General features: G+C 41.5%; 1 protein-coding gene across 1 annotated transcript in view; it reads right to left on the bottom strand.

Moving 5' to 3' along the window:
• The window catches only part of gspt1l (G1 to S phase transition 1, like), a 28,471-nt gene extending 13,592 nt beyond the window's left edge, over positions 1–14,879 (bottom strand). The window contains exons 1-3 of the mRNA XM_017715479.2: positions 14,453–14,879; positions 10,718–10,759; positions 4,689–4,913 (exon numbers count right to left, since the gene is read on the bottom strand). Coding sequence (XP_017570968.1) covers positions 4,689–4,913; positions 10,718–10,759; positions 14,453–14,651 — 466 coding nt within the window. The 5' untranslated portion in view covers positions 14,652–14,879. The remainder of the gene's footprint in view (positions 1–4,688; positions 4,914–10,717; positions 10,760–14,452) is intronic.
• Positions 14,880–16,790: the final 1,911 nt, after the last annotated feature.

Consider the following 16,790-nt stretch of genomic DNA (forward strand, 5'->3'; position numbering starts at 1 on the left):
GGAGCAGTTGGGGGTTAGGTGTCTTGCTCAAGGACACCTCAGTCATGTGCTGTCCGCTCTGGGGATCGAACCGGCGACCTTCCGGTCACGAGGCTGGATCCCTGACCTCCAGCCCACGACTGCCCCATCTTCAAATGTATCGAGGCTGAATGAGAGGTTAATGAAGCTATAACCTAAACGTCTGTGTTGAACCATCATGTCGTCATCGTTAAAATGACATTAACATCAGACCTTACCTGGTTGTTTTAAACCATTTGAAAATGGCAACTGCACTTAACTTCACATTACATCTAATGAGAAATGGACCAAAGAAATGTTCCCAAACCAGCTGTATGCAAATGTTTGTGATCCATGTTTTCTGACCATGTTGTTTTTTTTCTTTCAAAGTGAAAATAAAGTAACAAATTATCCGCAGGGATCATACTTGCACAGTTTCTATTTATACAACAGTTAGTTCATACCCTACAAGCTGGTTGGTTAAGAGGCGTTCTAACTGTGCTGTTATTTCACTATAACATGGTTTTTCACAAACACCTTATCACGCCACTGAGATGCCATTGCTAAGCAACGACTTTCAGCTGTAGGAGACGCTCAAGCCATTTGAACGTTTTTACTTCTTATTCTGCCACAAACAGAAAACAGACACTTTCAAGATCACATTTGACCAACAGCCGATTTGGTCTGACTCCGCAGAGGAGACGACACTAAATTCCCAAACTGGCATCACCACTGAGCAGCTTTACAGCCAGCAGCTGTGACAGAAGAACAGCTAAACAACTTGGAATCAGCCAGAAATGAACCCAGTACCATTCACCAAACACGCCTGATCTTCAGAATCTGACCAAATCAGACTGAGCCAGAAAACTGACGAAATAAAAAAGAAAAAACAAAGAAAAAAGCTGCTCAGTGGTGACGACAGTTTGGGAAATTAGTGTAAGGAGCTGGAGAACGAACTGCCGGCTGAGCAGCAAGTGGGCAGAACGCATTACTCTGATGTAGCAACAAGCTGCTTGTTAAGGAGCTATAATTTGGAGGAAGGAACTGAACATTAATCGCCGTGATCACAACCCAGTTTATTAATTTCTTACTTTATCTAACTGTTGTATAAAAGCATTAGAACACTCAAGGAGTGTGTTATCACCAAAAACATCATGGCTGTGACGATCTACGGTGACCAAATCACAGCTGTGATGTTATTTACTGTCTCCTGTGTTCTACTGCTCAAATATTTGCTTAGTTTAACATAAAAGCGGTTTCGTTTTTCTTAACGCTCTCTGGAAATAAACAGTAATTGTGAGTTAAAATGAAGTGTGTTCCCTGTAGAGGACGTTTTAACCTATTTTTACATAGAAAAACCAACAAAATGAAAGTTCACCAGGGGTGCATAAACTTTTGTATATGACTGGAGCACATCATTCAATTCATGTAACGTAAACAGAACACTTCTATGTTCTATGGTTAAAAAGTTACTTTGGCTCATTACAGTATAAATTATTTAGAATAATTCATTATTTGTAATGTGACATTCCAGCACACATACTGCTATACGCTTACAATTTACTGCTGCATGTCAAATCTTAGATGCTCTTGGTATTATTTTATAAAAACAATTTTTACAGAGCAGATCATTGAAGAGATGCCATCTGTTTATAGCTTACAGCACAGATTTGTGGGGAAAATGGGTCGACTGAGTAGAAAAAAAAAATTGTGAATTGAGCTTTATTATTAGGGTTTAAAATGACATCATCTATATGCCTGGAAATAAGACAGTTACAGCCCCATATGACGCCCACCTTCTGAATGTAGATGATGACACATGAAAGTTATGAAGAATGTGATGGAAGTTCGTTTTGGAACCACCAGTGGTCCTGAGGAGTTAAAAAGGTAAAGGAAAGCTGCCATGCCAATTTTATTTAAAAGTATAATGCACAAAAACTGCATTTATATTTTTCACTTTAAATGATCTTACTTTTTTATTTCTACTTTTGTCAAACATTCCTTTTATTTCTTTAAATTTACCATTTCACTTACTATCATCAACACATTTAATAAGTTCTCTGTAGGTGGAGTTATTATTATCATCATCATTACTATTATTGTTTTTATAATTGCTACTGTGGGTGAAGGATGACGAAAAACCCAAAGACACTGTTGTCATTAATTACAAAACTAACCTCATTCTGTGCTCCACTAACCCTCCACCCCTACCAAAAACCCTCTCAAGGACTTATTTTCTTTTCCCCAAGTAACAAATACTGAAACATTTCCAAAGTCTGAGGGAACACCGTCACTAGTCTGCACTTTCTTTTCCATTTTGGCTGATTCTGCTGAAATTACTCTTTTCTTCTCAATGGCTTACAAACATGTGAAGCACCTCCTTTTTTCTACACTCCTTGTCCATTTTATCAACTACACTTACTGTATAGGTGCACTTTGTAGTGCTACAGTTACAGACTGTAGTCCATCTGTTTCTCTGCATACTCTTAGCCCCCTTCTACCCTGTTCTTCAGTGGGCAGGACCCCCATGGACCCTCACAGAGCAGGTACTATTTGGGTGGTGGATCATTCTCAGCACTGCAGTAACACTGACGTGGTGGTGGTACGTTAGTGTGTGTTGCGCTTCTATAGATTAAGACTGAGGTGTTTATGCCCACTCTACTCAACAATCTGAAGAAAATCTCTTTACGTTCTCATTACACACACGTGTAGAGAACCGCTTAGTGTAGACATTATGACAACCAGCATCACGTGAGTCCAGTAAGAGTGAGATGAGCAGCGCTTGTGTTTTTAACTGCTTTAAAATGATCTCAGACTCAGGAAAACGTCCTTCACATGTATTTATTAAAGGCGGCAGAGAGGAAGACGTCGTGTTCTGAGACACATAAACTGAACGTCCGTCCCACCGCCGTCTTTTAAAGATCAACTGAGATAAAGATAAACTTCGTCTCCTCTGCAGACCAGGTTCTGCTCCGTCATGTTGAACGGTATAAACTCACTGTCACGCGACGCACAAGCAGAACGGACTTAAACGATCCAACAGGAATGTAATCAGATACAAGCTTTTACATGGATATTATTCTTCTATTTAACAGATTATTTACAGGATTACACAGCTCGATCAGTCGGAGAGAAACTAATCCGAATGGCCTCAATTGCACTAGACTATTCAGATTGAGGTGTTCAAACGGAAAATTCCAAATGAGCTAATAGTTTTTAGCGGATTATCAGGCTGCAGATGAACATGGCTGGTGTAAACTACATAGTAACGCGTAGCTGACTGGATGGCAGCCCATGATGACATATTTTACTAATTTATTTTCACAGAGTAAATCTTGTGATTCTAATGAGTTCATTTATTTACATATTTTTTAAATGAATTCAAATCTTTTCAGTCTTTTTTCCTCTCTTTTAAATGTGGCTGTTTTCCTGGCACATTTTGTCCATTCAAGTATATTCTCTCTCTCACTCACACACACACACACACACACACACACACACACACACACACACACACACACACACATCCCAGTGGTCACTGGGCAGAAGGCAGAATACACCCTGGACAGGTCGCCAGTCCATCACAGGGCAATATATATTGTATATTTACAAACATAAAAAAATCAAAATGTAATAATCATAACATGCATCATGTATTGTGAAAAATGATTGGCATGTTTTATTTTTCTACCATACTGTCCACCCATAACCTTACATCATTTATCTCTAGCAGCTTTCTACTGCTGATAAAACAGGTATTTTTTCTGTGCTGTGGAAACTTGGCCACGTTACAGATCAGCGCAGATAGCTGGTGTTACTCAGACACTTAAATGAGAGTCTGCTTCACCACCACAGCTAGCCGAAGTTATGATAACCAGTAGTTTCGTCCAGACACTGAACTTACCCTTTAAAGCGAAGGTCTGAAATTTGTTTCTGTAGTTTTTACACCAGGGCTACGAGACTAATGTGGCTAACTGGTAATACAAGCTTATGTACTTCAAATAGTATTGAGCTAAGAGTACATATAAATCATCACACACTTGCTTCAAACTGTGAAGCTGTTAAAAGGAATAAAGCGGTTTGGTGTGAAACGCTCCATTCTAGAGAAACAGAGTCAGAACTGTTCACAGTGGTGGTGATAGGAACCAGATGCCCACCTCTAAAAGCTCTTTCACAGAATGTTCCTACATGAAATGGTTATGAATTCACTGCCTGATGACTAAGATACTGTGTTGTGTTAGTTCTGAGAAGATTTTGGCCTTAAACTCCGTTCATGGTGGAGGGATACATAATATGCAGGGTGCTGTGAGGCAAAATAGTCCCCAAAGGAAACTTATTCCAGATTTTCCACCATTTTACATCATCAACATTGCATATAAGACAAGACTCTTGTAGGTTCATTGGTGGTTCAGGATAGTAAATAAAAATGTTTATATTTGTGTTGTAGTAATGGCGACCCCTGGTTCCCATCACCAGCACTGTAAAGACATCTGAACCATTTCACACCAAACCACTCTGAATGGCTCTGATTACACAACACCGAATTATGCAGAAAATTTTAAGAAGCGGTGGAGTTCTCCTTTAGATAAGCTCTAATAGACTTGCTTATGAGGTTATGATACTGATTTCTTGTTATTAAAACGATAGTTTGGTACATCCATCAGTGATACGACGGCAGGGACGGTACTCACCAACGTGGCCAATGAACACCACGTTGACGTGCTCCCTCTTGGGAGCGTTGGGCTGGGTGGGGGTTACTTTAGGCGTTGGCACTTCTTCATCCTCTTCCAATACTTCTTCTTGCAGGGAGTCTTCCTCGGTCGGCCCACCACCTCCCGGCTCTGCTTCACAGCCTTTCTGCTCCCAGCTGTCCTCCGCTGCCATCTCCGCATCTCCATTCTCCACTGGTGGAGATGCTGTCAAAACAAACACGTGCAGGTCACGACAACACACCCAGTTATTTACACAGCACCTGCCGGAGGTCACCGCGGCAGTCGTTACATCCATGCGGGTGTCCTGATCATTTTCAGGCGGTAATAACATGACTTACTAAGGGCTCCACCAAGCAGGCTTGGCAGGAGAGACGCCTGCCAGAACAGCTAGAATGAAACAGCTTCAAGAGCAATGGTGCAAAAATGTGACACGCCTGAAAAATACTTTACAGCAAGACTATGAATATGTTTATGAAACTAAGAAATATGTTTATGAAAGGCTTAAACATTAGTTAATAATGGGCAGTGGTGGACAGTAACTAAGTAAATGTAACTGGTTTCTGTACTCAAGTAGTTTTTTGTGTATCTGTACTGAAGTTTTCCCATTTTGGGCAACTTTTTACTTTCACTCCACTACATTTCAAAGTCTAATATCTGACTTTTTCCTCCACTACATTTTGAGAAATCGGTCCTTCCTTTTGGTTTCTGTGTGTATAAAAACATAACATGTTAAAACAAAAGAAGCTCAAAGCAAGAACACCAATCAGGGCACAGCGGTCACTTTGTTTTGAGCTTACTTTGACCTGTTGGTCATACCGACCCAGTGCAGCACACGATCCAACGTCAGCGCAGCAGCGTAAAATTTTGGGAGAGTCTGTTCAACATAAATGATGAACTAACCCAGCTTTGCGTAAATAGAGCACAATATAGAAATATGGACACATATGCAGTCGTGACTGACGCGGCTTTTTACTGAATTTATACAAACGCTTTCATTTTATAGTAAATTAGTCTGGGCTGGTTTATGTTTATGAACAGAGACCTACAGATCAACATAGTAAAGGAGCTCATTTGTGATCCTGAGTTTAAAGCCAGTTTTTATTAAACTTAAACTTGTATCTAAGTTGTAAATAAATCTTAAACTGAAACTTTGCTTGTGTGTAAAAAGTGATTTCAGAGCCACTCGGTTCTCCCTGATGGAAACTGTCTTCAGTGTTTTGTGCTTATGATCATTTTAATAGACGTCAGCGTCACTAATTAATGACCTTCTATTAAAAGACTGGTTTACCAAGAGAGACGCTGGAGGATTTTCACCTAAAATGAGTTCATGAAGTGAGTCTAGTTATAAAAATGATAACAGGACATTAGAGTCATAATTAATCTTTTCGTACTTTTACTGATACTCAAGTACATTTGAAGGTAAATACTTTTGTACTTTTATTCAAGTGGAGGTCTAAAGGAAGGAACTTCTACTAGAGTAATATTTTACCTTTATCTCTACTTAAGTACATGGTATGTGTACTTCGTCCATCACTGAATATAGATCAATAACACCTAAATGTCATGAATAAGCCTTTATGAGACAGTTATATCTGATGAATATCGCTGCTCTCAGAACATCTCCATTTTTGTTGTCATTTTTCAGTTTTTTTTTTAATATAATTTGTAAAAGCCTGTTCTTTACATTGTGTGTAAATTTCCCAATGAAAGAACCACAAGTAACGACCAAAATGAGAAAAGTCTGGTTCCATTGACTTACATTAAAAGTAAAGCAGGTTTTTTTCCTTCTCCTGTGAAGTTACCATTTTGAAGATACGAGTTTTTGGAGTGAGATCATTAACCAGCGAGATCTGAGAATTAACAGTATAAATGATTCTGGTTCCACTATTAGACAAACAGGGCACTGCTGTCATTTTTATTTATGTGCTTCAGGTATTTTATGGCCTAATTACAAAAAAAAATTAAATCAATTCATAACCACTTTCAGATTATATTGTATACAGACTTTAGTAACGCACCGATTAAACACTTCAGCTCCATAACTGAATAGAGCAACAGGTCAATGCAGTAGTTACATAATTTTATTTTTGCCCCTCAAAGAGTTTGACATCTTATGCTCCAGAGTATATTTTGGTTTTTCCATCTGAATTTACATTAACAAATCATAAAGCAAACGATTCAGTAACTGCATAGTATAAATGTAATTTGTATTTTATTCCTTTATTTATTTTTTTATAAAAGCTCCCTCACATGAACAGAAAATGTATTTTATGATTACACATCTGCTATATATTTACAATTTACTGCTGAAAGCCAAAAATCTTAGATGCTCTTTGTATTATTCTATAAAAAGTTTTACAGAGCAGATCACTGAAGAGACTACATCTGTTTATAGCCCGGATTTTTGGGGTGGAAAGAAATCTGAAAAAAAAGTGAGTTCAGTTTCTTTTAAGGGTTTAAAATTACATCACATCTATTTGACTGGAAAGAAGCTTCATACAGCGCCCACCTTCTGAACGTAGCTTATGAAATATCAAAGTTATGAAGAATATGACAAAATGCTTTTTAGAACCACCGGTGGTTCCAAGGAGTAGTTTCAACAATTAATTAAAACAAATCACAGACTGCAGCACTTTAATGAGCTCATATCCTAGCTTTTTTTTTTTTTTTGGTCCACTTCTATTTATGTGGTTTTATATACCAAAAACAGCCATGATTCATTTCTATGTGACCATTTTACAACCTTTTAAAAGGCTGGTGCTGTGCTTTTAAGATATATAAATTACCTTATTCTGACTGGCTGCTCAGGCTGAATAGGAAGTTAAATGCTTTGATTTTTAACAACAATCACAGAAAAGAGGCCATTTTGTACATGCTTTATATACAGACTGTATAGAGTGAAGAGTGAATGTCCTTTAATTTACCAATTTAAAGACAATACAATAAAGTTAAACTCAAAATTATGCATATTATAATGTTAATCATTTATTATGTTTATTTTATGTAAACTGTATTTAAAGTTATTTTCTATATTTCTTTATTGTTTTTATGAGCATTAAATTAATTCATCCCTTCCTGGATTGGGGCTTTGTCATGGCAGAAGGGTCATGGGGAGCAAGGGTCTCCCAGAGCAAACAGGTCTGGAGTGAAGACCCAAACTAACGCGATCCAAAAACCTACCATGAAAAATGGGCACAGAAAATCGTGTACCCTGCCCGGGAGGGGGGTCACCCGGACCTACCCCTGGAGCCAGGCCTGAGGGTAGTGTCCCATGGTGAGTGCCTGCAGCCGGGCTCAGCCCAAAGAGGTAACGTGGGGAGACCATGTGGGCCTGATCCAGATAGTGCAAGTAGAGCATAAAAAGTGTTGTGAGTGTGGAGTATGTGTGTGAGGGGGCGGCGGGGGTTAACTCAGTCCTTGTGAGTTTAAAAACCTGATTGCTCAAGGAATAAAGCTGTTGCAGAGTCTGGCAGTGGTGGCACGGATGCTCCGGTACCTTCAGCCAGACGGCAGCAGTGAAAAAATCCGTGTGAGGGATGGATGGGTCGTCCATAATGCTAGTGGCTTTCCGGGTACAACACGTAGTGTAGATGTCCATGATGGAGGGGAGAGAGATCCTGATGACCTCTTCAGCAGGGGTTGCAAAGTCCACATAATGATGAAATTTTGGGAGTACTGACTTCAGATTGGCATGATTGAAATCGCTGATAGCACTCATCAGCTCATTCAGCGCGGCTTTAGCATTAGCACTGGGAACTATATACATCACTATTATTTACAGCAAACTTATCTCTCTAGGTAAATAAAATGTCCTGGGAGCGATGAAGTGGCTGGTTGTGTGGGGTTAGCCATCAGCCTAACGCACACGCCGGCTCGCTTGCACCGTTTTGCTATTCCTGAAGTGTCCGCTGCAGCTACTCGCTGCGCCGCCGGAAGTTGATTTTGAAGAAAGAGGCCTTTAGGGACTAGATGCCCGACTCAGCAGATAGGTACCGACAGGCGAAAAAGCTGGCACCCACAACCGTGGCAGAAGCAAAATCCAGGGCGTGGGAGGAGTTTGGTGAAACCATGGAAAAAGACTTTCGGTTGGCCTTGAGGAGGCTCTGGACACCTGTCCAGCGACTCAGGAGTGGTCAGGGTGGCTGCACCCAAGCTGTATTCGGCAAGGGTGGAGAAACACTGACTTCAAGTGAGGATATTGTCGGTCGGTGGAAGGAGCACTTTGAAGAACTCCTTGTCTCCGGGAGACATGCCTCCCTCACAGGAGTCAGGGTCGGAGGCCTCTGGTGGGTCAAGCTCCATTTCCCTGGTGGAGGTCACTGAGGTAGTTGGCAAGCTCTTTAGTGGCAAGGCACCAGGGGTGGATGAGATTCGTCAGGAGATGCTTAAGGCTCTGGATATTGTGGGGCCGTCATGGCTGACACGCCTCTGCAATATTGCATAGACCTCAGGAACAGTACCCTTGGACTGACAGACCAGGGTGATGGTCCCCGTTTTTAAAAAAGGGGACTGGAGGGTATGTGCCAACTATCGGGGTATCACACTACTCAACCTCCCTGGGAAAGTCTATGCCAAGGTGCTGGAAAGGAGACTTGGACTGATAGTTGAACCTCAGATTGAGGAGGAGCAATGCAGATTCCATCCCGGCTGTGGAACAATGGACCAGATTTTTACCCTCTCGCAGATTGTTGAGGGGGCATGGGAGTTTGCCAACCCAGACTACATGTGTTTTGTGGATTTGGAGAAGGCTTACAACCGTGTTCCCAGAGATATCTTGTGGGAGGTCCTCCGGGAGTATGGGTTCCACAGCTACTACTCCAGGCCATTCAATCTCTGTACTCCCAGAGTGAGAGCTGTGTTCGCATACTCAGCATTAAGTCAGACCCTTTCCGTGTTAGCATTGTGCTCCGGCACGGTTGTGCCCTGTCTCCACTCCTGTTTGTGATATTCATGGACAGGGTGTCAGTGAAGCAGTTGGTATGCAGATCAGCACCTCCAAATCTGAGTCCATGGTCTTAGCCCAGAAAAGGATGGCATGCCCACTCCAGGTAAGGGGAAAGGACTTGCCCCAGGTGGAGGAGTTCTCGTTCTCATCTTGGGGTGTTGTCCACAAGTGATGGGAAGAGGGATCGTGAGATCGGCCGCAGGCTGGGACAAGCGGCAGTAGTAATGCAGTCACTGTACCGGACTGTAGGGGAAGAGGGAGCTGAGCCATAAGGCAAAGCTCTCGGTTTACCAGTCAGTCTACATCCCGACCCTCACCTATGGTCATGAGCTGTGGGTAATGACCGAAAGAATGAGATCAAGAATACAAGCGGCGGAAATTAGCTTTCTTCGCAGGGTGGCGGGCTACACTCTCTTCAATAGGGTGAGGAGCTTGGCCATCCGGGAGGAGCACGGAGAGCCGCTACTCCTCCACATTGAAAGGAGCCAGCTGAGGTGGTTAGGGCATCTGATTCAGATGCCCCCTGGACACCTCCCGGTGGGGAGTGTACCAGGCACGGCCAACTGGGATAAGACCCCGGTGTCGTCCTAGGACCCGCTGGAGCGATTACATCTACAAGTTGGCCTGGCAGCGGCTTGGGGTCCATGGGAACGAGCTGGAGGAAGTTGCGGGGGACAGGGTCATCTGGGATTCTCTGCTCTCCCAAATGCTACAGCAACTCTATCTGGACTAAGCGGTTAAAGACGACGACGACAAATACGACGACGACGATGATGATGATGATGATGATGATGATGATGATAAGTTCATTCAAAACAATAAGGTACATTTATAAATGCCAATTAATACTAAATATTTCTAATATATTACTTATGGTTACAACTGCAAAAAAGTTTTGCCTGGGTATGTCTTAAATTTCAGTTAAGTTGATGTGACGTACAAGAACAGGATGGACGTAAAGCATTAAATCTCCTCGTTACCTGAAACAGGCACTGATGTGCGTTTAACTTGTGATGAGAAAACAACACAACATTACAAGAATAACAAAAGAACACTCACTTACCGACAGGTTCTGAGATCTCTATACTGGCATCTTTCTCAGAGGCTGTGAATAAGAAAAAAAAATCAACATGATGTTTTTAAAAAGATGGACAGAAATGAGAGAAAAATCAGACAACAGCAGTCAACAAACATGGACAGTACAGTCACACGCAAACATCTGAACACCTCCGATCAAATTCAGTGGCGTAAAGAAATGTGTTCTCTGTATGAATGTTTGGAGTGCCAAAACTTTTGCTTATGACTTTATGGCTTGATAAATATTTCAATTTCGGGCTAATTTAAATTATGCACAGACCCCGAAAGAAACACCTGTAGACAGTCGTCTCCACAGACCCCACAAGAAACATCTGTAGACAGTCGTCTCCATAGAACCAATAAAAATAACTAAACACTTGTCTCCATAGACCCAAATAGAAACATCCGTCAATTGTCAACTCCATAGTGCACTATAGAAATACTTGTAAACACTCGACCCCCGAGACCCCAAAGGAAACAGTATGGGGGACTGCTACTGGCTGCTAAATGTCCTTCAGGATCAATAATGTCTGTCTGTCTGACATCTAAACAATAGTCTCCACAGACCCCCATCAAAATACCCAAGTTGTCTCCACAGACCCCAATTGAAATACCCAAGTTGTCTCCACAAACCCCAACACACACATACACACACACACCTTAACAATCCCTACTAACAGTGTAACCCAGTCAAATAAAAAACTCTGCCCAATAAATAGTGCATAAAGAGTCCTAAAGGAATTCAGTCCCTAAACACAAAGGGGCCTGATATTAATATGATAAGTAACTACATGTGTACCCATAGACACATACAAGATTCTGTGGCCAAGTCAAATGAAAAAGAATAGTGGCTTACTTGCTCAAAGTAACATAGTTGAGAGGAAAAAAATAGAATGAAATTATTAAAAGTCTAATTAAATTAATTAAATTATCAGACCTCAAAAAAATACCAAGTCAAGCATCAAGAAAATATCAAGTACTGTGATATTTTGTCAAACAGCTCACCTCTACTTGTGTGCATCTCCCATTTGCCTGCATTCACTGATCAATTAATGCAGATGTGAAAGTTATAGTTAAGGGTCAGTGTCAGATTACGCTTTTGTGGAAACATGCTTTGTATAGGTGGTCAATATGGTGATATGCATCTTTGTGGTGATATATTACGTTTTATTGCACTTTTCTGAGTGTTGTGACCGTCATCAGTACACTAAACTGCATGTTTCATTACAAAGACAGCATGATTAGTCATGTTTAACTGAATTTAAGTTCAGAGAAACACAAAAATCTTTGTATTTATAGTTTTTACAGAATTTATTTAAATAAATAAGAAAGCATAAATTAATACCGGGGCTTTTTTGTTGTTAGTTCAAAAATGAATAAATAAATGTGATTCATAAAATGCCCACTGTATTGTCCCCTGCTGCATTAGACCCCCTTGACTAAATTCACTGCATTAGACCCCCTTGACTAAATTCACTGCATTAGACCCCCTTGACTAAATTCACTGCATTAGACCCCCTTGACTAAATTCACTGCATTAGACCCCCTTGACTAAATTCACTGCATTAGACCCCCTTGACTAAATTCACTGCATTAGACCCCCTTGACTAAATTCACTGCATTAGACCCCCTTGACTAAATTCACTGCATTAGACCCCCTTGACTAAATTCACTGCATTAGACCCACTTGACTAAATTCACTGTATTAGACCCCCTTGACTAAACCCACTGTATTAGACCCCCTTGACTAAACCCACTGTATTAGACCAACTGTATTAGACGCCCTTGACTAAACCCACTGCATTAGACCCACTTGACTAAACCCACTGTATTAGACCCCCTTGACTAAACCCACTGTATTAGACCCCCTTGACTAAACCCACTGTATTAGACCCCCTTGACTAAACCCACTGTATTAGACCCCCTTGACTAAACCCACTGTATTAGACCAACTGTATTAGACGCCCTTGACTAAACCCACTGCATTAGACCCCCTTGACTAAACCCACAGTATTAGACCCCCTTGACTAAACCCACTGTATTAGACGCCCTTGACTAAACCCACTGCATTAGACCCCCTTGACTAAACCCACTGTATTAGACCAACTGTATTAGACGCCCTTGACTAAACCCACTGCATTAGACCCCCTTGACTAAACCCACTGTATTAGACCAACTGTATTAGACCCCCTTGACTAAACCCACTGTATTAGACCCCCTTGACTAAACCCACTGTATTAGACCAACTGTATTAGACGCCCTTGACTAAACCCACTGCATTAGACCCACTTGACTAAACCCACTGTATTAGACCCCCTTGACTAAACCCACTGTATTAGACCCCCTTGACTAAACCCACTGTATTAGACCCCCTTGACTAAACCCACTGTATTAGACCCCCTTGACTAAACCCACTGTATTAGACCAACTGTATTAGACGCCCTTGACTAAACCCACTGCATTAGACCCCCTTGACTAAACCCACAGTATTAGACCCCCTTGACTAAACCCACTGTATTAGACGCCCTTGACTAAACCCACTGCATTAGACCCCCTTGACTAAACCCACTGTATTAGACCAACTGTATTAGACGCCCTTGACTAAACCCACTGTATTAGACCCCCTTGACTAAACCCACTGTATTAGACCCCCTTGACTAAACCCACTGTATTAGACGCCCTTGACTAAACCCACTGTATTAGACCCCCTTGACTAAACCCACTGTATTACACCAACCGTATTAGACCCCCTTGACTAAACCCACTGTATTAGACCAACTTTATTAGACCCCCTTGACTAAACCCACTGTATTAGACCAAATGTATTAGACCCCCTTGACTAAACCCATTAATATTAACGAAACCTGCAGTCACATTCCGTAGGCATTAGTCTAACTCGTAAAGAGAGCTAATAGGAACACCTATGTAACCTCAACCAGGCATAAGCAGGTTTAATCAGGTTCAACTGCAACAACAAACGCATTTAATCCACAGTGTTGGCGATTAATTCCGACTTTCCGCCCCGCACCGCTGCTAAACTACCGCTAGCGCACCGCAGACACGTGTGATGCGGGCTTTAACCGCTGCTAGCCGCTAAAGTTGGGCGCTAACCTTTACTCAGCAGCTAAAACAACCCTGTTAAGTTCTTGGTTTTTATTTTTAAGGGTGTGACATTAGACTACTACTCGTCTGCTATCTCCGTTTTGCCACGAAGAAAGAGAGGAAAAGTGAAGTTAGCAACGATGCTAACAATGTGAAATTAGCCCGTTAGCTTAGCCGTAACGTACAACTTTGGCCGAATCTCAAATGGCTCCCTGCCCCCTACGTAGTGCCCTACGTGGGCCACAAAATAACGGGCTCGTGGTGCAGCACCTGAAGCGTACTTTTTAAAAAGGCGTGGCTACAAATTTTAATACAGAGGCCACTAGTTGCCTCAATAATATTTAACTACTTAAGGCCACACCTTGTTAAAAGTAATCACTATGTCACCGTAGGGGATCCGTAGTTCACTGCACGTTGAACAGAAAACAATTTATATTAATATACAAGCTTCACGACCACAGAGCTAACGACCGTTTTAGTTACCTTTGCAGTGCACTAGATATGGAGCCGGGAGCCATTTGGGATTCGGCCACATAAACTTACGCTTAGCTTAGCGTAGCATGCTAACTACCAGCTTCAACCGTAAGCGGCCGCGGGGGAGAATAAAGCGAACCCTCACCGGGAGAGGCGGCGGTTTCGGCGGGTGTCTTCTGAAGGAAGCCCGGGACGAACTCGGCCGCGTTAACGTTGGGGATGAAGGGCTTGGCGTTGACGTTGAGGCCGGTGAAGGCGTCTGAAAGTCGGCTTTCCGGGGCCGGGGCCTCGCCATCCTCCTCCTGCTCCCACGAATCCAGAACAGCGTCTGTGGATGGGTCCATGTCGGCTGTTTTGTTTACTTCTTCTTTTAATTCTTTAGCACAAATATTCACGAAGGTGAGGCGCAGTTGGTTCCGTTAGTCCGTCGTTAAGGTCACCCCCTGGTTTTGAAACGGCTAAAACTTTCTCCTGGCCTTTTTACCTCCCCTGTTTGCTGAATTAAAGCAGCCGGTTTAAGGGGGCGACAGAGAGGGAGAGTCGAGTCAGCAGCGCTCGGACTGAAACCCTCGTGTGTGCGCTGTAAGCAAAAGTTGCGAGCATTCTAGGAAATGTAGTCCAGTCGCAGCCGCTTTGACCTTACGCGCATGTCAGATCCCCCCTTTGAGAACTACATTTCCTCGTAGCTGTTGCGTCATGGCTACGCCCGGAAAGTGAACGCAGAAGTCGTTAAAGGGGAATTCCACCGATTTTAGCACGATTTACAAAAAAGGTGCTGCATAATTAAGTGCTTGAGATGTAAACGCAGTCGTTCAGAGTGGTTTGGTAGGAAAACCTCCGATATGAAGAAATTTACAGAGTCAAAGTGGTGGTGATAGGAACCAAACGTCCACCTCTAAAAGCTCCCTCACAGAAAGTTCCTACATGAAATAATCATGAATACGCTGCTGTATGTCTGAGACATTGATTTTCAATACTTCTGAGAACATTTAATTATTGTGAGCCCAAATAGGCCCCAAAGAAAACTTATTTCAGACTTTCCACTATTTTCCATCATCAACATTCCATGTAAACTCAGAAGACTCGTGCAGGTTCTCTGGTGGTTCTGGATAGTAAATAAAATGTCTATATTTTTGTTGTAGTCATGGTGACCCCTGGTTCCTATCTGAACCATTTCACACCAAACTGCTCTAATACTGGTAATACTGTTTAATGGTGTTACTGAGCTCTGCTAAAGCCTGAGTAGACTGATAAATCAATGTGATCAGTTATTAATCTGGGTTACTAAAATCTGGTAAAGCCTGGGTAGACTGATAAATCAATGTGATCAGTTATTAATCTGGGTTACTACAATCTGCTAAAGCCTGAGTAGACTGATAAATCAATGTGATCAGTTATTAATCTGGGTTACTAAAATCTGCTAAAGCCTGAGTAGACTGATACATCAATGTGATCAGTTATTAATCTGGGTTACTCAAATCTGGTAAAGCCTGAGTAAACTGATAAACCAGTGTCATCAGTTATTAATCTCAGGGTTACTGAGCTCTGCTGAAGCCTGAGTAGACTGATAAATCACTGCAAAGAGACAGTTATTAATGATAATAATTCAGCCATCACTACTTTTCCAAGGCATTTTGCCCCACCCTGGCTCCATTCTTCTCGTTTTGGGTCTTTTTGGTCTAAAACAAAAAGCTCCAAAGTGAGAGATGTTAGCATTAGCATGGCAGCCGAGGAGTTTAAACAACACAACAGGATGAAATTAAGCCCAAAAATAGAATTAGAGAATACATATTAATGACTGAATTGGAACTGAGGGCAAAGTTAATTACTTTACTCACTGATATACTTGAGTAAAAGTAAAAGTATGACCACTGAAAATGCTCAGGAAAGTATAAATCAATCAAAACCATACTTAAGTAATAGCTGATGAGTGGAAACACGTACTACCCACCTCTGTCTTATTTTGTCTAAACCGCGTCATATAAAAGAGGCTTCTGTTTAGACTTAACCTCTTGTTCCCCCGGGTTTATTTTGGTTTGTCCATCTGAATTTACATGACCAATTCATAAGGCAGATTATTCAGTAACTGCATGAAATAAATGTAATTTTAATTATATTTAATTTTTTGTAAAAGTTCCCTTTAAATGAACATAAAATGTGTTTTATGATCACACATACTGCTCTATGCTTACAATTTACAGCTGAAAGCCAAAAATCTGAGACGCTCTTTGTATTATTTGATAAAAATAATTTTTACAGAGCAGATCACTGAAGAGACAACATCTATTTGTAGTTTACTGCCCAGATTTGTGGGAAAATGGGTCGACTTTCAGTAGAAACATAAATTGTGAGTTCAGCTTCTTTCATTCTAAGGGTTTAAAATGACATCATCTATTTGACTGGAAAGATGACGTTACAGCCTCATACAACACCCACCTTCTGAATGTAGCTCATGAAATATGAAAGTTATGAAGAATATGATG

Source organism: Pygocentrus nattereri, chromosome 14 (assembly GCF_015220715.1).
Source record: "Pygocentrus nattereri isolate fPygNat1 chromosome 14, fPygNat1.pri, whole genome shotgun sequence".
In the NCBI taxonomy this organism is placed as follows: domain Eukaryota; kingdom Metazoa; phylum Chordata; class Actinopteri; order Characiformes; family Serrasalmidae; genus Pygocentrus; species Pygocentrus nattereri.